At 40.6% G+C, this 23,480-nt stretch overlaps 1 protein-coding gene across 4 annotated transcripts in view; it reads left to right on the forward strand.

The window, feature by feature from the left end:
* LOC138647924 (complement factor H-like) overlaps positions 1-23,480 on the forward strand; it is a 258,431-nt gene that overhangs the window by 147,056 nt on the left and 87,895 nt on the right. For all 4 annotated transcript variants that reach the window (XM_069737291.1, XM_069737288.1, XM_069737289.1 and 1 more), the window contains 2 exons: positions 2,289-2,468; positions 21,213-21,392. In XM_069737291.1, coding sequence (XP_069593392.1) covers positions 2,289-2,468; positions 21,213-21,392 — 360 coding nt within the window. The remainder of the gene's footprint in view (positions 1-2,288; positions 2,469-21,212; positions 21,393-23,480) is intronic.

Genomic DNA, 23,480 nt, shown 5'->3' on the forward strand with positions numbered 1-23,480 from the left:
ATAACCTGGATAAAATCTAACCGGCGCCACTGAGCGTATAGTGGACAAATGTGGAATTACCGCTGTCTGTCGGACGCCCTAGTGTGAATAGCGTCCGACATGACAGATGCATGGAGGGATGTATGGAGGTATGGCTGGATGGATGAGGAATGGATGGATAGAGGGATGACTGGATGAGAGATGGAGGGATTGATGGAAGAGGGGAAGGCTGGAGGGATGGATAGATGAGGGATGGAAGAGTGGCTGGATGGTGCAATGGCTGGAATCCATAGCGTACCACACCATAATCCATTTGCTTGACATGTGCTCTTCAGCATGAACAGTGGCATCATGCTGCCATTCATGCTGAGAAGCAAATAAGATGGAGCTGAAGTGAGCTGGCCCTGAACTATGGTGATCACCGCTAGCACAATGAGAAAAAGTCACAATGTGCAATGTGAGTTCACCGCAAGAAAGTTCTCTCGGTGAACTCGCAGCTGCATCATGATATTTTTTTCTCACTGAACGAGCAGTGATCTCACTGAAGTCACCACAGTTTTTTGGCCTGGCTGGGAATGCAGCCTCAAAGCCCTCTGGTAACCTTGATGATGTCACCACTGGTGACTGATGCTGCGCTCGCAGCAGCTCATTCATCAGTGATTCTCAGCCTGACAGTCGCATCTTGGCACAGTCCAGGTTGAAAACTGTTCATCCTCAGACATTAATTATGGCGTGGAACAGAACTACAGACGGATGAGGGATATGGTTGTTTTTATTTTTGTTTTATTACAGGAAAAGTTGGCTTCAATGGAATGGGTGTTAGGTGAGTAAAACTGTGTTTGTTATTTATAAAAAAGTAAAAGTGTGTTTTATCATTGATAACCAGTCTTGCTAATGCTGACAGCTGAGGGTTGAAGACCCAGCTGTCAGTTTTGCCTGGCTGGTTATCAAAAATACAGGGGATACCACACTGTTTTGTTTTTAGTTACTTATTTATAGCACATGCGGTAGGTAATGAATTCTCTCATCAGCTGCTGCCTGCTCTCGCTGTCATTAGTGGCAGCAGGCGTAGGCTGATGGGAGCAGTAGTCCCATCAGGTGACGCCAGTGACCGGAGGCAAACTTTTTACCTCTGGTCACAGCTGCGTGCTCAGTCATTTGATGATTTTAATCATTAATGATTTTACCGCCGATCAGAAGCAGTGTTTGCCATGCTGTCGTGCACATGGAATAGGGTCCAGGTACTTTTCCGTCCGAACCCGAACTATTTTTAACAGTTCAGCCGAACCCGCCAGACCCAAACATCCAGGGGTCTGCCCATCTCTAATGATGGCAAATTTGCCCTGCAACACCTTGACTAAATGAGTCAGGCCTTGCATTTGATCCACCACCGTTTGGAGGGGATCCACATTTTCTCCGTCCAGTCAATCTGTCAGGCGGCACTGTTTGTAGTCACCTGGTTGCTCTAAAAAAAGGCAATGACGAACAGACTTGGTGCAATTTCTCTGTTTCCCAAAGCCCAGGGGTTGAACTTAAACAGGGGTCCCTGGGCAATGGCCACAAAGACAGCAGCTGTTCAATGGCACAAGCTGACAAGAAGGATAGTCAGGTAGCCGAGTCAGATTTAGGAGGTCACGTCAGAAACATAATCATAATGTAAGAGGATGGTCAAAATTCACGGTCAGAACACAGTAGGACTCAAGAAAATAACAAAAGCAAGGACTAGAGCACAAGACAAATGGTAAAACTAATTGACTGGAGGTGGTAGTCAGAGAACCAGAGAAAGCAGGCAGCACAGCCCATAGCTCTCAGAAAAGAGTAATAAAAAAACAGACAATTAATCCCATAACTCCCTGATCTAGTGGCACCACAAGTCCTAGGAGTGAAACAGGACCGATGCTGTTATGCATCTCCGGCAACAAAGGAGCAGGAAACAAAGGAGTTAAAGAGACAGGAATTGGCACATATTTTACAATACTGTCCATCATCTAATACTAAACCTGTCATAGATCTGCAAGTTTATAGAAAGTAGAGGAAGATTTATTAGGTGAGGTGTTTTTTGGCAGGAATTAAACTGCTAGTTTTGCATATATCTGTTTTTGCAAAGATTTGCAACATTTTTTATTTTCAAACTGTTTTCAGCACTTTACAAAAATATTCAGGGAAGGGATCACGCACAGTCAGACAAAATGTACTCCAGAACTGGTATAATAAACTAGATTACAGCTTGATTCTATGCCTGTTTACCTGAGATCTAGTAACATTTTGTTGTGAAATCTGTTTAATTTTATTTGTTTCATTTCTTTCAGAAAAAAAAACGTGTGGCAGACCTCCACATTTACAAAATGGACAAATCACAGAATCTGTGAATGACACGTACGATTCAGGTTCATTAGTGACATACAAGTGTCAGCAGTTCTTTAAAGCTCACGGTCAAACAGTGATCCAATGTCAAGATGGAATATGGGACGAACCACCTGTTTGTCTTGGTATGTGAATGCAGTGATTTTTTTTATACTGATATTATCGGAATTAGCATCAGCAAGTAATTTATTGTCAGTTGTATTTGATGTTGTAAGCAAAGCAATGGGGATTTTCTTCTATCCTTTTTCATTTCTGATTCTTGTGCTAGCTTCTTCTATGGGATGGATGGTGGGATCAAGAATATGATGTCCTCTATGCAGAACATCTATTGATCATTTTCCAGGAAAGCAGGATCAAGCTGAAGAATACTCTCTTTGAGCTTACCTACTAGTAGAGATGCTCGGAAATGCAGCCTTAAAACTGTTTTTTGTGGACTTTCATATTCTTTTTATTTTTACTATTGCTATCTTTACTTTATTAATGGTATGGATTTCACCTCACTTTTTATTATGAGGTTTCTTACCAGCACTTTCAGGCACATTGTCACTTTGTATCATATTTAATACACTTTTAGAGTTCCCACGATCAAACGTATTCTAGATAATTCACCAATAGTTGCTATTTTGTACACAATGCACCTTGCATTTACCTTCTATACCTTAGTGGGCTTTGATCCACAGTGCCAAGTTTGGTTTGCTCCTTTGTTCTGGCACAGCATAATCTAATGTGCTGTATGCAAATGGCAGTATTTTGACTTTGTTGCGCTTCCTGCTGTGTTCGCTACTGTGTGCTACTATTTGGCATTTGTAGAAATATATATATATCTTTACAATTTCCATTGATGTCATGTACTACAGTCATATTTGTTTACGTCTATTAGAGATGAGGGGATCAATTTGTAGAACCTCAAGTTCAAGTCGATTTTCCTGAAATTTGCACTTCTATGTTAATTTGAACACTTTGAGAATCAATTAACGAGTCACACAACGCAAATAAAACTTTTCAAGCACTATTGCTAAGCAGGTTAATGTCATTTTGTGTATCCATGGTCACTTCCCTGCAATGCCCTGCAATTGTAACACCTATAGGATTATCATACCTTGTTGATTGGTGGTCAGTGAGAGATCAGCTTTCCTATTTGGCTGTACTCACTTCCACATAATGCCCTGCAGACTCAGTTTGCATCTTCAGATTCCAAAAATAAGTGGAACATATATTATATTGCAAATTATCAGAATTTAGCCTCTCTTGCCCGGCATCATCTCTGAGCAGGTTAATGCCTGGGAGCTTTCTAGGTAAGTTCCCATGATCTATGAACAGCCAGCAGAGGGCGCCTCACCGCAAATGAAGCTAAATATAGATCATTGACCTATTTTTAGCTTCATTCCCCGGGGTTTTGCAGCAAGGAGCAGCCTGCATTAGCGGAACTCCTTGCCGCAAAATGTTTTAACCCCTTCAGAAGGATTTACATTGTTGGACTTTACAGATCTGCGGAAGGTAAGTATATTGTTGGTTTATTATGTTTTTTCTTTTACAGAACGAGGGTCTTCAGTGATTGGATTGGGCGTTAAATAAAATATTACAACAACCTTTGTTTTTATTTCATTAAAATAATTTTTAATAATGTGTGTGTGGTTTTTTTTAACCCTTTCATTCAATTGGATTAATAATGGATAGGTGTCATAATTGACGCCTCTCCATTATTAATTAGGCTTAATGTCACCTTACAATAGCAAGGTGGCATTAACCCTTCATTACCCCATATCCCACCGCTACACGGGAATGGGAAGAGAGTGGCCAAGTGCCAGAATAGGCGCATCTTCCAGATGTGCCTTTTCTGGGGTGGCTGGGGGCAAGTGTTTTTAGCCAGGGGGGGGCCAATAACCGTGGACCCTCTCCAGGCTATTAATATCTGCCCTCAGTCACTGGCTTTACTACTCTGGCGGAGAAAATTGCGCGGGAGCCCACGCCAATTTTTTCCGCCATTTAACCCTTTAATTTAGTAGATAGAACGGCCAAATTTTGCAGATACACACTACTGACATTAGTAGTGTGGAATCTGCAAAAAAAAAGGAGAGAAGACATGGTTTACTGTATGTAAACCATGTCTCAAATCATGTTGGGTTTAGGAAGGAGAAAGAAAAAGCCGGTAATTGAATTACCGGCTTTCAAGCTGTATAGCGCTGGAATAAATATTAATATATATATACATATATGTGTCTCACTGACATATATATATATATATACCTATTCTATGTGTACACATTTATTCTACCTATTGGACTGGAAGCTGTCAGTGTGATTTTACTGTACACCGCACTGAATTGCCGGCTTTTCTCGCTAACACCGCTGCGTATTTCTCGCAAGTCACACTGCTTGTCCGTGTGTAATCCGTATTTTTCACGCTTCCATAGACTTTCATTTGCGTATTTATTGCGCAGTACGGTGACAAACGCAGCATGCTGCGATTTTCTACGGCCATAGAAAGCCGTATAATACTGATCAGTAAAATACGGCAGATAGGAGAAGGGGCATAGAGAATAATTGTGCCGTATTTTTTGCGAGTTTTACGGACGTAGTTTCTGCGCTCTTACGTCCGTAAAACTCGCAAGTGTGACGCCGGCCTAACATCTCCACAATACAATATTTGCTCATCTAGTTAGTTTTTCTTATGGACTTAGGATACTATATAACCAGTCCATGTTTATTAACTTAATTATATAGCTCAGTGGGTTAGTATTTCTCTTTTTTTAATTTTTTTTACATGGTGCCCTAGCCTTGTGGTTATGCAACGATATATGGTCATTATGCATGCACATCTGCATAACTTTGTTGTGGTGACGACACAACATGTGTGTTCCGTTGTCCACAAATGAGAACACCATTTCCACCTTGGTTGGATACAATGTACGATGCATGCAGGGGTTTTCTTGCTGCCGGGTCTCTATGACCTCTGTCCCCAAACATTATTGGATTATAAGTTTAGGACTTTCCCCTTCCCCAACACGCCCCCTAAGAAAGAAAGGTGAAACACACATAGGGGTGGAGGGACTAAGTACGTTAGTGATTTATTTATCTTATATCTGTTGGGCAGCTGACTAGTCTACATGAAAAATCGTTTCTAATAGATCATGTAAGTGATTACCTTCTATTTCCCTAAACTTTATTGGACTGTATCTGCTGAATTAACACCTGTGTGTATCCAGGTATTTTTGCATGGCATTTTGCTTAAATAACTGATAGTGGATGTAGTTTGCACTTTATAGTTTAGACATTTCAAACTATTTTTTTTCATGGGCAGATTATATACAGGTGCTTCTCACAAAATTAGAATATCATCAAAAAGTAAATTTATTTCAATTCTTCAATACAAAAAAGTGAAACTCACATATTATATATAGTTATTACAAACAGATTGATCTATTTCAAGTGTTTATTTCTGTTAATGTTGATGATTATGGCTTACAGCACATTGAAACCCAAAAGTCATTATCTCAATAAATTAGAATTAACAAAAACACTAGCAAAGGCTTCCTAAATGCTTAAAAAGGTCACTTAGTCTTTTTCAGTAGGCTCCACAATCATGGGGAAGACTGCTGACTTGACATACAGTACAGACCAAAAGTTTGGACACACCATCTCATTTAAAGATTTTTCTGTATTTTCATGACTATGAAAATTGTACTGACAGAAAAGAGACTGGCACATCCAAACTAGTGTGAATAGTTGCATACCAGGAGCAGCTACCTCTATATATAATATACAAAAAAGGTTGCACTCTCTCATGCCAAAACACATCAAATATGAAATACATGAAATCTGAATAGCAAAATTGCTTTTTGAACATTAGGGAAAAAAATTTTGAGACGCTTAGCACAGAATTTGGCCAAATAGTTTGAGCCCATCAACCATCGTCAAGGTGGTCTCATTAAAACTGATGGGTACCTGACCTCCCTGTCCAAATGTGAACACTTACGGAAGGCTAATGTCTGCATGCTTGGGTGAATATGGACACCTCTCTCAGCAAAGCCTACATATGGGTTGGCCGGAACCAAGTGTGAATAGATGTAATTAAAAACCAGATGGTGAAGGGAGGAGTGCTCAGTCAATAAGCTAACATAGGAATGACAGAAAAGAGACTGGCACATCCAAACTAGTGTGAATAGGTGCATACCAGGAGCAGCTACCTCCATATATAATATACAAAAAAAGGTTGCACTCTATCGTGCCAAAACACGTCAAATATGAAATACATGAAATATGAATCGCAAAATTGCTTTTTGAACATTAGGAAAAACATTTTTGAGACACTTAGCACAGAATTTGGCCAAATAGTGTGAGCCCATCAACCATCGTCAAGGTGGTCTCATTAAAACTGATGGGTACCTGACCTCCCTGTCCAAATGTGAACACTTACCGAAGGCTAATGTCTGCATGCTTGGGTGAATATGGACACCTCTCTCAGCAAAGCCTACATATGGGTTGGCCGGAACCAAGTGTGAATAGATGTAATTAAAAACCAGATGGTGAAGGGAGGAGTGCTCAGTCAATAAGCTAACATAGAAATGACAGAAAAGAGACTGGCACATCCAAACTAGTGTGAATAGGTGCATACCAGGAGCAGCTACCTCCATATATAATATACAAAAAAATGTTGCACTCTATTCACACTTGGATCCGGCCAACCCATATGTAGGCTTTGCTGAGAGAGGTGTCCATATTCACCCAAGCATGCAGACATTAGCCTTCAGTAAGTGTTCACATTTGGACAGGGAGGTCAGGTACCCATCAGTTTTAATGAGACCACCTTGACGATGGTTGATGGGGTCACACTATTTGGCCAAATTCTGTGCTAAGGCTACTTTCACACTAGCATCGGAATTCGGCCCATCGCATTGCGTCGGGCCGAGATTCCGACACTAGCGTTGTTAGCGCCGCACAACGGGTGCAGCGGATGCATTCTCCGGCGCATCCGCTGCCCCATTGTGAGGTGCGGGGAGGTGGGGCGGATTTCCGTCCGCGCATGCGCGGTCGGAAAAAGCGGTCCGTCTGGAGCAAAAAACGTTACATTTAACGTTTTTTGCTCCCGGCGGTCCGCCACAACACGGCGCAACCGTCGCACGACGGTTGCGACGTGTGTCAATATGTTGCAATGCGTCGGTAATGTTACTCTATGGGGCAAAAACGCATCCTGCAAACAACTTTGCAGGATGTGTTTTTTCCCCTAAACGACGCATTGCGACGTATTAAAAAAAAAGCCAGTGTGAAAATACCCTAAGCGTCTCAAAAAATGTTTTCCTAATGTTCAAAAACCAATTTTGCTATTCATATTTCATGTATTTCATATTTGACGTGTTTTGGAACGATAGAGTGCAACCTTTATTTGTATATTATATATGGAGGTAGCTGCTCCTGGTATGCACCTATTCACACTAGTTTGGATGTGCCAGTCTCTTTTCTGTCATTTCTATGTTAGCTTATTGACTGAGCAGTCCTCCCTATACCATCTGGTTTTTAATTACATCTATTCACACTTGGTTCTGGCCAATCCATATGTAGGCTTTGCTGAGAGAGGTGTCCATATTCACCCAAGCATGCAGACATTAGCCTTCGGTAAGTGTTCACATTTGGACAGGGAGGTCAGGTACCCATCAGTTTTAATGAAACCACCTTGACGATGGTTGATGGGCTCACACTATTTGGCCAAATTCTGTGCTAAGTGTCTCAAAATTTTTTTTCCTAATGTTCAAAAAGCAATTTTGCTATTCATATTTCATGTATTTCATATTTGACGTGTTTTGGCACGATAGAGTGCAACCTTTTTTTGTGTGTATGTGTGTATATATACATATATACTAGCTGAAGAGCCCGGCGTTGCCTGGGCATAGTAAATATCTGTGGTTAGTTATAGCACCTCACTTCTCTTATTTTCCCATCACGCCTCTCATTTTCCCAATCACATCTTTCATTTTCCCCCTCACATCTCTCATTTTCTCCCTCACACCTCTCATTCCCCCCTAACACTTGTCATTTCAACCTCACATCTGTCATTTTCTGATCACCCCACTATTTTTCCTCACTCCTCTCATTTTGCACTCACACCTTTTCATTTTCACCTCACACCTCTCATTTTCACCTCATCACCTCAGTATATACATGTTTGTCATCTCCCTTATATATAGTATACATCTGTATGTCATCTCCTGTATATAGTATATACCTGTATGTCATCTCCCCTGTATATAGTATATACCTGCTGTGTGTCATCTCCCCTATATATAGTATATACCTGAATGTCATCTCCTTCTATATATAGTATATACCTGTATGTCATCTCCTCCTGTATATAGTATATTCCTGTGTGTCATCTCCCCTGTATATAGTATATATCTGTGTGTCATCTCCTCCTGTATATAGTATATACCTGAATGTCATCTTCTATATATAGCATATACCTGTATGTCATCTCCTCCTGTATATAGTATATACCTGTAGGTCATCTGCTCCTGTATGTAGTATATACCTGTGTGTCATCTCATCCTGTATATAGTATATACCTGTATGTCATCTCCTCCTGTATATATATGTACCTGTATGTCATCTCCTCCTCTATATAGTGCATACCTGTGTGTCATCTCTCCTGTATATAGTATATATCTGTGTGTCATCTCCCCTGTATATAATATATACCTGTGTGTCATCTCCTCCTGTATTAGACCTCATTCACACGTTATTTGCTCAGTATTTTTACCTCAGTATTTGTAAGCTAAATTGGCAGCCTGATAAATCCCCAGCCAACAGGAAGCCCTCCCCCTGGCAGTATATATTAGCTCACACATACACATAATAGACAGGTCATGTGACTGACAGCTGCCGTATTTCCTATATGGTACATTTGTTGTAGTTTGTCTGCTTATTAATCAGATTTTTATTTTTGAAGGATAATACCAGACTTGTGTGTGTTTTAGGGCGAGTTTCGTTTGTCAAGTTGTGTGTGTTGAGTTGCATGTGGCGACATGCATGTAGCGACTTTTGTGAGATGAATTTTGTGTGGCAACATGCGTGTAGCAACTTTTTGTGTGTCGAGTTGCATGTGACAGGTTAGTGTAGCAAGTTGTGTGCAGCAAGTTTTGCGCATGGCGAGTTTTGCACGTGGCGAGTTTTATGTGTGGTGCCTTTTGAGTATGTGCAAGTTTTGTGTGAGGCAACTTTTGCATGTGTTGCAACTTTTGTGCATGTGGCAATTTTTCCGCGTGTGCAAGTTTTGCGTGTGGCGAGTTTTCCATGAGGTGAGTTTTGCACTTGTGGCGAGTTTTGCAAGAGCCTAGTTTTTGCATGTGGCGAGTTCTGCGCGTGGCGAGTTTTGAGTGGCGACTTTTGTGTTTCGACTTTTATGTGGCGAGGTTGGTGTATTTGTGGTGAAATGTGTGCTGAGGGTAATATGTGTTCAAGCACGTGGTAGTGTGTGGCGCATTTTGTGTGTGTGTTCATATCCCCGTGTGTGGTGAGTATCCCATGTCGGGGCCCCACCTTAGCAACTGTATGGTATATACTATTTGGCGCCATCGCTCTCATTCTTTAAGTCCCCCTTGTTCACATTTGGCAGCTGTCAATTTGCCTCCTACACTTTTCCTTTCATTTTTTCCCATTATGTAGATAGGGGCAAAATTGTTTGGTGAATTGGAAAGCGTGGTGTTAAAATTTCACCTCACAACATAGCCTACGACGCTCTCGGGGTCCAGATGTGTGACTGTGCAAAATTTTGTGGCTGTAGCTGCGACGCCTCCAACATTTTTCCTTTCACTTTTTCCCCATTATGTAGATAGGGGCAAAATTGTTTGGTGAATTGGAAAGCAAGGGGTTAAAATTTCACCTCACAACATAGCCTATGATGCTCTCGGGGTCCAGACGTGTGACTGTGCAAAATTTTGTGGCTGTAGCTGCGACGGTGCAGATGCCAATCCCGGACATACACACATACATACACACACACACACACACATACACACACACATTCAGCTTTATATATTATATATATATATATATATATATATGTGTGTGTGTGACGCCCGAGAGACCGGGGTACCCAGCACCGGACCAATGGGGTCTGTCTCTTGAGGGGGATGTCACGGGTGGCTTGACCCGGTGCTGTGGCCTCAGGCAATGCACAGTGTAAAGGGTATTGTGAGGGAACAGGCACTTACTTGATCAGCAGCAGGTTCTCCCAGTGGTGATGATCCCAATCCTGGATAGATGGCTATTGTCCAAATGAAAGACTGAGGCACTGAAACGTTTAACCAGTTTACTTTAACAAAAAAAGGATTTACAACCAGTCCTGTCACCGGAGTCTGTATGGGAACTCTGAGTTACTTTGACCCTGCCGGGGTCTTCGGCTCTTATTGTACGCAATATCTGTGTGGCCCTGCTGCTGTATGTGAACTGGCTGCCGGCCCAATCTGTCCCCTCCGGGTCCTGGTTCGACGGGCAACCCGAGTTCTTTTATCGGCTTACCCCCTCCGGGAGTACCGCTGAACTCTGTGTCTGTTGCTGCGTCCGACCCTAGTGAAGCTGATATCACCTCACGTTTTTCCGGTTGCTGTATTATATGTAATGAATACAGCCACGGATCCGGTATCCGTCTTTGCGCCTGTTCTGGGTAGTGATTAATGCTACCCGGTTCTCACAATGTCCTTTTTCTCTATCCCTCTTCTCCTCAGGCCGGTGATTTGGGCCTGGAAACCGTCATAGGGCTGTTAGAAATTCAGCTGTATGACCTCTCACTTTCAGCTCCTTAGCCCAACTGCCCAACTGCCAGTTCTTCTCTCAGACCAGAATGGATCAAGGGGAGTCTCTGGAGCTCCACCTTCTGGCCGGAGGAGGTAGTGCAGTCTTGCTATTTTAGTATTTGTATTCAGTGTCAGTAACTATATTTGTGGCAAATACCTCTAGGGGTGCCACATATGTATATGTATATATACCGTATATATATGAAAATTGTACATTCACACTGAAGGCAGCAAAACTATGAATTAACACATGTGGAGTTATATACTTAACAAAAAAGTGTGTACTAAGTGAAAATATGTCTTACTAGATGGCTGCCCGATTCTAAAGAATCGGGAGTCTAGAATCCATATATACTTTATTTATTCAAGTGTAAGAATAATACAATTAATAAATAATAGTAAGAAAGAACAAAAATAATAGGCAGTATATGGAGAAAACACCAAATAAAAGTTCAAAATTGGTGTGAAAATGTCACTGAACCACTTCACAACTAAATATATATAGTTTTGGTAAATGGTATTATCATTTTTTTGACGAAATTCGGCAGGAGCTTGAAGAGCAACGTCACTGGGCCCGCCTCCACGCAGTAGAAACTTGCTGTGAGGTAAAAATTCAAAAATCACACCAAAATGGCGGGCGGAGTGTGTCACAGTACGGCACGTTTCTGATTGGTCGCTCGCAGCAGGCGGCAACCAATCAGACACTGGACACTGTTGACGTCACTTATCTCCGGACATTAGCTCCGGACATTAGCTCCGGACATTAGCTCCGGACAAAGCCACGGAAGTTGGCACAAATTGCAGGAAGTAGTATTCTAGGCAATTATATATTAGATATTCTAGGTTCTTTAACCCCTATCTGACCTCGGACGGGATAGTACGTCCGAGGTCAGATCCCCTGCTTTGATGCAGGGCTCCGCGGTGAGCCCGCATCAAAGCCGGGACATGTCAGCTGTTTTGAACAGCTGACATGTGCCCGTAATAGGTGCGGGCAGAATCGCGATCTGCCCGCACCTATTAACTAGTTAAATGCCGCTGTCAAACTCAGACAGCGGCATTTAACTACCGCTTCCGGCCGGGCGGCCGGAAATGACGTCATCGCCGACCCCCGTCACATGATCGGGGGTCGGCGATGCGTCAGGATGGTAATCATAGAGGTCCTAGAGACCTCTATGGTTACTGATCACCGGTGGCTGTGAGCGCCACCCTGTGGTCGGCGCTCACAGCACACCTGCATTTCTGCTACATAGCAGCGATTAGCAGATCGCTGCTATGTAGCAGAGGCGATCGAGTTGTGCCTGCTTCTAGCCTCCCATGAAGGCTATTGAAGCATGGCAAAAGTAAAAAAAAAAAAGTAAAAAAAATGTGAAAAAAATAAAAAAAATATAAAAGTTTAAATCACCCCCCTTTCGCCCCAATCAAAATAAATCAATAAAAAAAATCAAATCTACACATATTTGGTATCGCCGTGCTCAGAATCGCCCGATCTATCAATTAAAAAAAAGCATTAACCTGATCGCTAGACGTCGTAGCGAGAAAAAAATTTGAAACGCCAGAATTACGTTTTTTAGGTCACCGCGACATTGCATTAAAATACAATAACGGGCGATCAAAAGAATGTATCTGCACCAAAATGCTATCATTAAAAACACCAGCTTGGCATGCAAAAAATAAGCCCTCACCTGACCCCAGATCACGAAAAATAGAGACGCTACGAGTATCGGAAAATGGCACAATTTTTTTTTTTTTTAGCAAAGTTTGGAATTTTTTTTCACCACTTAGATAAAAAATAACCTAGTCATGTTAGGTATCTATGAACTCGTACTGACCTGGAGAATCATATTGGCAGGTCAATTTTAGCATTTAGTGAACCTAGCAAAAAAGCCAAGCAAAAAACAAGTGTGGGATTGCACTTTTTTTGCAATTTCACCGCACTTGGAATTTTTTTCCCGTTTTCTAGTACACGACATGCTAAAACCAATGATGTCATTCAAAAGTACAACTCGTCCCGCAAAAAATAAGCCCTCACATGGCCAAATTGACGGAAAATTAAAAAAGTTATGGCTCTGGGAAGAAGGGGAGTGAAAAACGAACACGGAAAAACGAAAAATCCCAAGGTCATGAAGGGGTTAAAGTAGCCACCTTTTGCTTTGATGACTGCTTTGCACACTCTTGGCATTCTCTTCATGAGCTTCAAGAGGTAGTCACCGGGAATGGTTTTCACCTCACAGGTGTGCCCTGTCAGGTTTAATGAGTGGGATTTCTTGCCTTATAAATGGGGTTGGGACCATCAGTTGTGTTGTGCAGAAGTCTGGTGGGTACACTGCTGATAGTCCTACTGAATAGACTGTTAGAATTTGTATTATGGCAAAAAAAAAGCAGCATATAAAGAAAAGCGAGTGGCCATCATTACTTTATGAAATGAAGGTCAGTCAGTCTGAAAAATTGGGAAAACTTTGAAAGTGTCCCCAAGTACAGTGGCAAAAACCATCAAGCGCTACAAAGAAACTGGCTTACATAAGGGCTGCCTCAGGAAAGGAAGACCAAGAGTCACCTCTGCGTCTGAAGCCTCAGAAATCGCAGGTTAACAGCAGCTCAGACTAGAGACCAGGTCAATGCCACACAGAGTTCTAGCAGCAGATACATCTCTACAACAACTGTTAAGAGGAGACTTTGTGCAGCATGCCTTCATGGTAAAATAGCTGCTAGGAAACCACTGCTAAGGACAGGCAACAAGCAGAAGAGACTTGATTGGGCTAAAGAACACATGGAATGGACATTAGACCAGTGGAAATATGTGCTTTGGTCTGATGAGTCCAAATTTGAGATCTTTGGTTCCAACCACTGTGTCTTTGTGCGACGCAGAAAAGGTGAACGGATGGACTCTACATGCCTGGTTCCCACCGTGAAGCATGGAGGAGGAGGTGTGATGGTGTGGGTGTGCTTTGCTGGTGACACTGTTGGGGATTTATTCAAAATTGAAGGCACACTGAACCAGCATGGCTACCACAGCATCTTGCAGCGGCATGCTATTCCATCCGGTTTGCGTTTAGTTCAACCATCATTTATGTTTCAACTGGACAAGGAACACCAACACACCTCCAGGCTGTATAAGGGCTATTTGACCAAGAAGGAGAGTGATAGTGTGCTACACCATCCACAGTCACCAGACCTGAACCCAATCGAGATGGTTTGGCGTGAGCTGGACCGCAGAGTGAAGGCAAAAGGGCCAACAAGTGCTAAGCATCTCTGGGAACTCCTTCAAGATTGTTGCAAGACCATTTCCGGTGACTACCTCATGAAGCTCATCAAGAGAATGCCAAGAGTGTGCAAAGCAGTCATCAAAGCAAAAGGTGGCTACTTTGAAGAACCTAGAATATAAGACATAATTTCAGTTGTTTCACACTGTTTTGTTAAGAATATAATTCCACATGTGTTAATTCATAGTTTTGATGCCTTCCGTGTGAATGTACAATTTTTATAGTCATGAAAATTCAGAAAAATCTTTAAATGAGAAGGTGTGTCCAAACTTTTGGTCTGTACTGTATGTCCAGAAGGCAGTCATTGATACACTCCACAAGGAGGTTAAGCAACAAAACTTAATTGCTAAAGAAGCTGGCTGTTCACAGAGTGCTGTATCCAAGCAAATTAATGGAAAGGTGAGTGGAAGGAAAATGTGTTGTAGATAACGATACACAAGCAACCGGGATAACCGCAGCCTTGAAAGAATTGTTAAGAAAAGGCCATTCAAAATGTTGGGGGAGATTTACAAGCAGTGGCCTGCTGCTGGAGTCATTGCTTCAAGAGCCACCACACAGAGACAAATCCAGGACATGGGCTACAAGTGTCACATTCATTGTGTCATCAACTCATGACCACTAAACAACGCCACAAGCGTCTTACCTGGGCCAAGGAGAAAAAGAGGTGGACTGTTGCTCAGTGGTCCAAGGTATTGTTTTCAGACGAAAGTAAATGTTGTATTTCATTTGGAAATCAAGGTTCCAGGGTCTGGAGGAAGAGTGGAGAGGCACAGCACAAAATCCAAGCTTCTTGAGCTCTAGTGTGAAATTTCTACAGCCAGTAATGGTTTGGGGAGCCATGTCATCTGCTGGGGTGCGCTGTACTTGGAGGAACGGACCCTTGAAGGTATACAGTTATATGAAAAAGTTTGGGCACCCCTATTAATCTTAAGCTTAATATTTTATAAAAATTGTTTTTTTTGCAACAGCTAATTCAGTTTCATATATCTAATAACTGTTGGACACAGTAATGTTTCTACCTTGAAATGAGGTTTATTGTACTAACAGAAAATGTGCAATCTGCATTCAAACAAAATTTGACAGGTGCATAAGTATGGGCACCCTTATGTTCTTGTTTTAAATACTCCTACCTACTTTTTACTGACTTACTAAAGCACTTTTTTTGGTTTTCTAACCTCATTGAGCTTTGAACTTCATAGCCAGGTGTATGCAATCATGAGAAAAGCTACTTAAAGTGTCCACTTGCAAGTTGTTCTCCTGTTTGAATCTCCTCTGAAGAGTGGCATCATGGGCTCCTCAAAACAACTGTCTAATGATCTGAAAACAAAGATTATTCAACATAGTTGTTCAGGGGAAGGATACAAAAAGCTGTCTCAGAGATTTAACCTGTCAATTTCCACTGTGAGGAACATAGTAAGGAAATGGAAGAACACAGGTACAGTTCTTGTTAAGGCCAGACGTGGCAGGCCAAGAAAAACATCAGAAAGGCAAAGAAGAAGAATGGTGAGATCAGTCAAGGACAATCCTCAGACCACCTCCAGAGAGCTGCAGTATCAACTTGCTGCAGATGGTGTCACTGCGCATCGGTCAACTATACAACGCACTTTGCACAAGAAGAAGCTGTATGGGAGAGTGATGCGAAAGAAGCCGTTTCTGCAAGCACGCCACAAAAAGAGTCGGCTGAGGTATGCAAAAGCACTTTTGGAGAAGCCAATTTCTTTTTGGAAGAAGGTCCTGTGGACTGATGAAACCAAGATTGAGTTGTTTGGTCATACAAAAAGGCGTTATGCATGGCGGCCAAAAAACACAGTATTCCAAGAAAAACACTTGCTACCCACAGTAAAATTTGGTGGAGGTTCCATCATGCTTTGGGGCTGTGTGGCCAATGCCAGCACCGGGAATCTTGTTAAAGTTGAGGGACACATGGATTCCTCTCAGTATCAGCAGATTCTTGACAATAATGTTCATGAATCAGTGACAAAGTTGAAGTTACGCAGGGGATGGATCTTTCAGCAAGACAATGATCTAAAACACCGCTCCAAATCTACTCAGGCATTCATGCAGAGGAACAATTACACTGTTCTGGAATGGCCATCCCAGTCCCCAGACCTGAATATCATTGAACATCTGTGCGATCATTTGAAGAGGGCTGTCCATGCTCGGCAACCATCAAACTTAACTGAACTGGAATTGTTTTGTAAGGAGGAATGGCCAAAAATACCTTCATCCAGGATCCAGGAACTCATTAAAAGCTACAGGAAGCGACTAGAGGCTGTTATTTTTGCAAAAGGAGGATCTACTAAATATTAATGTCACTTTTCTGGTGGGGTGCCCATACTTATGCACCTGTCAAATTTTGTTTGAAACATTACTGTGTCCAACAATTATTAGATATATAAAACTGAAATAGCTGTTGCAAAAAAAAACAATTTTTATAAAACATTAAGCTAAAGATTAATAGGGGTGCCCAAACTTTTTCATAAAACTGTATATTATACATTATTGTTCTATATTGAACCTTTGGTGGTCACTATGTGTTTTGGGGACACATGCACATATACCATATCCCCTATATTTGTGTGTTTCCCGATTGGACCATTGTTTTTTCTATTTTTCACCTTATACTAGATTTAGTACATATTTTCCTTACACTTGTGCACTTTTTTCGCATGTTTGCACATATATTGTTACCTGCTTGTCTTTTTACACATGTCCATACACATATATATTCTAACATATGTTCTTGAATGCACTGTTTTGCGCGTCATGGTTCCATTAATTGATCATTTTTGCTGATGATTTCCTCCATGAACTTTATATATGTATTTTTAAAGTATATTATTTTATTGATCTCCAAGTACAGGCACACTTCATTAGTGCCTTTTTTGCCAAATAAAATTCAATAACGGCATTTTATACTTCATTATGCTTTTGCACTGTTTATGATAATTTTATTGAGATACATAGTTATTCTTTTCTTATTTTTATTATTTTTTTGATTTCCACGATTCGGGTTCCTTGTTGATTTCTCAGCTCTCCGAATGGTCTGCCATTCATCATTTGTTAGCAGTCACTGTTTTCCTCTATTTTGAATTTTTATATTCCTGTTTATATTTAGTATTTTTATTGTATTTGGTAAGGAATTGTATTGCTTTGGTGTAGGTCCACTGTGTTTTATCAAGACCAAAGTCAGTGCAACCATCTACCAGGAAATTTTAGAGCACTTCATGCTTCCCTCTGCCGACAAGCTTTTTGGAGTTGGAAATTTCATTCTCCAGCAGGACTTGGCACCTGTCCACACTGCCAAAAGTACCAAAACCTGGTTTAAAAACAACAGTATCACTGTGCTGGATAGGCCAGCAAAACGCTCCTGACCTTAACCCCATAGAGAATCTATGGGGTAGTAATAATAATTATAATAAGAAGAAGAATAATTTTTATTTATATAGCACCAACATATTCCGCAGCACTTTACAATTAAGCGGGGACATGTACAGACAATAAATTCAATACTAGTTAAGTCAATTTAAACAGTGACATTAGGAGTGAGGTCCCTGCTCGCAAGCTTACAATCTACAAGGAAATGGGGGGGGGGGGACACAATAGGTGAAAAGTGCTTGTTATTTCAGGTATGGCAATTATAATAACTAGGAATTTTCATTCTGTATAAAGCTGCATGATCCGGTCATCAGCCCGTGTGTTTAAGTGCAATAGTCAAGTATCAAGTGCAGTTATCGTGTGCATGGAGGGTGTGGAGACAGATGAATAGTAGGGTGCAGATTCAGAATAATATTTGGAAGGAGGGAACAGGGCAAAGTTAGTTTACTGAGTAGTTGATGTGGTCGGCTTGTTTGAAGAGATGGATTTTCAAGGCGCACTTGAATTGGTCGGGGCTAGGTATCAGTCTGATCATCTGGGGAAGTGCATTCCAGACAGGTGGCGCAGCACGAGAGAAGTCTTGGAGACGGAGGTGCGAGGTATTGTCAAGAGGAGGATGAGAGACACCAGACTCAACAATGCAGATGAGCTGAAGGCTGCTAATCGAGCAACCTGGGCTTCCATAACACCTCAGCAGTACCACAGGCTGATCGCATCTATGCTATGCCGCATTGATGCAGTAATTGATACCAAACTAGCCCAGACCAAGTATTGACTGCATTTACTGAACATACTTTTCAGTAGGCCAACATTTTGGATTTTAAAATCCTTTTTCAAGCTGGTGTTATAAAGTATTCTAATTTACTGAGATAATGACTTTTGGGTTTTCATTGGCTATAAACCATAATCATCAACATTAACAGAAATAAACACTTGAAATAGATCACTCTGTTTCTATTGACGCTATATAATATATGAGTTTCACTTTTTGTATTGAAGAAATGAAATAAATTAACTTTTTGATGATATTCTAATTTTGTGAGAAGCACCTGTATACCCTTCCTTGGGCTTTATCTACAGGTCCTTCTCAAAAAATTAGCATATAGTGTTAAATTTCATTATTTACCATAATGTAATGATTACAATTAAACTTTCATATATTATAGATTCATTATCCACCAACTGAAATTTGTCAGGTCTTTTATTGTTTTAATACTGATGATTTTGGCATACAACTCCTGATAACCCAAAAAACCTGTCTCAATAAATTAGCATATTTCACCCATCCAATCAAATAAAAGTGTTTTTTAATAACAAAGAAAAAAGCCATCAAATAATAATGTTCAGTTATGCACTCAATACTTGGTCGGGAATCCTTTGGCAGAAATGACTGCTTCAATGCGGCGTGGCATGGAGGCAATCAGCCTGTGACACTGCTGAGATGTTATGGAGGCCCAGGATGCTTCAATAGTGGCCTTAAGCTCATCCAGAGTGTTGGGTCTTGCGTCTCTCAACTTTCTCTTCACAATATCCCACAGATTCTCTATGGGGTTCAGGTCAGGAGAGTTGGCAGGCCAATTGAGCACAGTAATACCATGGTCAGTAAACCATTTACCAGTGGTTTTGGCACTGTGAGCAGGTGCCAGGTCGTGCTGAAAAATGAAATCTTCATCTCCATAAAGCATTTCAGCCGATGGAAGCATGAAGTGCTCCAAAACCTCCTGATAGCTAGCTGCATTGACCCTGCCCTTGATGAAACACAGTGGACCAACACCAGCAGCTGACATGCCACCCCACACCGTCACTGACTGTGGGTACTTGACACTGGACTTCAGGCATTTTGGCATTTCCTTCTCCCCAGTCTTCCTCCAGACTCTGGCACCTTGATTTCCGAATGACATGCAAAATTTGCTTTCATCAGAAAAAAGTACTTGGGACCACTTAGCAACAGTCCAGTGCTGCTTCTCTGTAGCCCAGGTCAGGCGCCTCTGCCGCTGTTTATGGTTCAAAAGTGGCTTTACCTGGGGAATGCGGCACCTGTAGCCCATTTCCTGCACACGCCTGTGCACGGTGGCTCTGGATGTTTCCACACCAGACTCAGTCCACTGCTTCCTCAGGTTCCCCAAGGTCTGGAATCGGTCCTTCTCCACAATCTTCCTCAGGGTCCGGTCTCCTCTTCTCGTTGTACAGCGTTTTCTGCCACATTGTTTCCTTCCAACAGACTTACCATTGAGGTGGCTTGATACAGCACTCTGGGAACAGCCTATTTGTTGAGAAATTTCTTTCTGGGTCTTAGCCTCTTGCTTGAGGGTGTCAATGATGGCCTTCTTGACATCTGTCAGGTCGCTAGTCTTACCCATGATGGGGGTTTTGAGTAATGAACCAGGCAGGGAGTTTATAAAAGCCTCAGGTATCTTTTGCATGTGTTTAGAGTTAATTAGTTGAATCAGAAGATTAGGGTAATAGGTCGTTTAGAGAACCTTTTCTTGATATGCTAATTTATTGAGACAGGTTTTTTGGGTTATCAGGAGTTGTATGCCAAAATCATCAGTATTAAAACAATAAAAGACCTGACAAATTTCAGTTGGTGGATAATGAATCTATAATATATGAAAGTTTAATTGTAATCATTACATTATGGTAAATAATGAAATTTAACACTATATGCTAATTTTTTGAGAAGGACCTGTATATGCCCGCTGTGTGTTATTGATATAAATGCTGTTTTTGTAATATGATTCAAGCAACCATCCCAATCCGAACTTTTATAACATGTGAATGATTTCTTAATAACTGAATCATCCCAATTAATCCAGCTTTACACTGGATAATTAGCCAATTTATCACAATATGTATCATAAAGCTACAGTGTATTGAAAGAAACATATTTCTACCAAAAGTGCAGGACACTGGCTCAAAAGATAAAAGCTGGCTGAGTGCAAGTCTTCATAGTATTAGGCTTAAAAATATACTCTATTAGGTAAGTGGATGAAGATAAAAAACGAATTAGAGATGCTCTAATTATGTTATATCTTTTCTTACATAATCGGGGTAGTATATTATTATAGAATGATTATTATAGTAGTAATTATGTCTTGTATATAAATATGTCACTGTGCTGTGATAAGTTAAGTCAATCTGCTCAGTCCATAGTCTACTACGGGACCTATCAAAGATCTGAAAATTAATAGAACATTGAGAATTATTAGGTGATTTGCATTGTTTGCATACATCTGTTTTGTGGCAAAAAAATTCAAGCTGCTTTCAGCAATTTACAAAAGCATTCGGGGTTAGAGGGATGAAGGGGACCACCAACAGCCTGAAAATGTGGCCCAAGACTGGCAAAAATTGTTAAATGACAGCTTGATTCTACTCCTGTTTAACTGGCATCTACTTTCATTTTGTTCTTAAATCTAGCAAATTTCATGTTTTCCATTTATTTCAGCAATGAAACCATGTGGCAGACCTCCACAAATACTCTATGGACATATCACAGAACCTGTGAATAACACTTATGATTCTGGTTCATCAGTGACATACAAGTGTCAACCGTACTTTGCAGTTTACGGCCAAGAAATGATCCAATGTCAAGATGGAAAATGGGGCAAACCACCTGTGTGTCTTGGTATGTACATGCAGTGATTTGTTTTCTATATTGATAGTATTCATGGTAAGTGGTAAAACAAGTAATTTATGCTAATTAGTATTTGATATTTTAATAAAAAGGATAAATACCATTGTGCACCTCCACAATATATTATTTTTCTCTTTAAATTTACTTTTTAAGCAATGGGGATTTTCAGCATAAATAATTTTTTAGCTAAAATTTTATGCATAGTTAAAATCACTAAAGCAAAAAGCTGAAAATGTTACTCAACCCACCAATGAGGTTATTCAACCATGGTTCCAATTGTTCATGAGATGCATCGAACCAGGTTGGTATAACTTTTTGTGTTGCTAGGATCTTGACCCTCGGACATATTGGAAATAATATTTGTACGTATTTGTTAGCAAGCAATGCTACATAAAAATACTAAGTGGATAGAATAGGCCAATTATATCCTAAATGAAATTATTCACCTGCAGATCTACACTTTGTGCACAATTATAAGGCAATTTGTATTTTTGATGATTCATTTTATTATTGAACAAGTAAAGTGCTATCGGTGAATCCAAAAGGTTAACAAACCTACATATTTACCAATGTAAAAATTAGGTTTTCTCTCTCTTAGGATAATATATATATGAGCATAATTATAGGGCAATTATTAGCTTGCAGAATTGTTATGAATTATTCTGAAAATAAATGAAAATGTAAATATTTGCATCTTAATTATTTTTATCTGTTAAAGACAGAATAATAACCAAACAACTCAAAATGTTCAAAAATACATTTTTTAAAAATATCAGTGACCAATGTAGCTGCCATTCAATACCAGTCATGAGCCTTTCTCCGTGAAGTCTGTCAGTTTCTTAATTGACAATCAACTTTTTGGGCAGCACCAACCACAGCCTGGCAGGCAAAGTAGAGAGGTGTAATGTTTACCTTCACTGTAAATTTTCTATTAAAGAAGGGCCCACAATTATTCTTTCATCTTTAAGACCTTTCCTGGCAGCCAAGCACAGGAGACTATGATTCATGAAAAGGAGCATTGTTCTGCATATTAATCATCATTTTTTGAAAGATGCAGACTTTTTACTTCTACTTGAAGAAAGAGTCTTATAAAAACTGTCTGTTACATTGAGAGTTGATTTTGAGTTTCAGTTCAACCCAAAAAACTCCAACTAGCTTATTTTAAATAACCAGTACTATAGCAGTACCTTACCTCCACCTTCCCGGGGGCCTGATTCAAAGTGGGGTTCTAAGCTTGTTACTGATCCAGCACTGGACTCATCCATCTGGTCTGTCAATAGTCATTTTTATCTCATCAGTCCGTAAAGTCTTTGAAAATCAGTTTTCACATACTGTATTTCTTGGCCCAGGCTTGACATTTCCATGTCTGTGTCTCGTTCAGTGGTGATCGGGTTTCAGCCTCCCTTACATTGGCCATGTCTCTTAGCACTGAGCACGTTGTACTTTTGGGTCCTCCAGGAAGGTTGCAGTTCTGTAATATGACAGCACTGGAGGGTAATGGGTCCCTGGTCTCTTCACATTTCATTCTTCTCAATTTTTTGGCAGTTAATTTGTGGGTTTTTTCTTAACATGGTTGTTGCCACCCTGTTGAATTTGCAATAAAACTTTTGGTGGTTCCATGATTATGCCCCAATATCTTAGCAATTTTAAGAATGCTGCAGCCATCTTTAAGACTTGTAACAATGTTTGACTTCTCAGAGTCAGTTAAAGGGCATCTGTCAGAAGGATCAATCTTCCTAAGCTATCTATATGGGCATATACTGTAGGTCATAAGAAGCTGAATAAAATCATACATTGATATCTGTGATCTGATGTCTTATTCCAGAGAAATCCACTTTTCTCTTATACAGTTAGGTTCATATATATTTGGACAGAGACAACATTTTTCCAATTTTGGTTATAGACATTACCACGATGAATTTTAAACAAAACAATTCAGATGCAGTTGAAGTTCAGACTTTCAGCTTTCATTAGCTGGATGAAGGGTTTAGGAGTTTCAGCTCCTTAACATGTGCCACCCTGTTTTTAACCCCTTTCTGACCTCGGACGGGATAGTACGTCCGAGGTCAGAAGCCCCGC

Source organism: Ranitomeya imitator, chromosome 8 (assembly GCF_032444005.1).
Source record: "Ranitomeya imitator isolate aRanImi1 chromosome 8, aRanImi1.pri, whole genome shotgun sequence".
Taxonomy (NCBI): domain Eukaryota; kingdom Metazoa; phylum Chordata; class Amphibia; order Anura; family Dendrobatidae; genus Ranitomeya; species Ranitomeya imitator.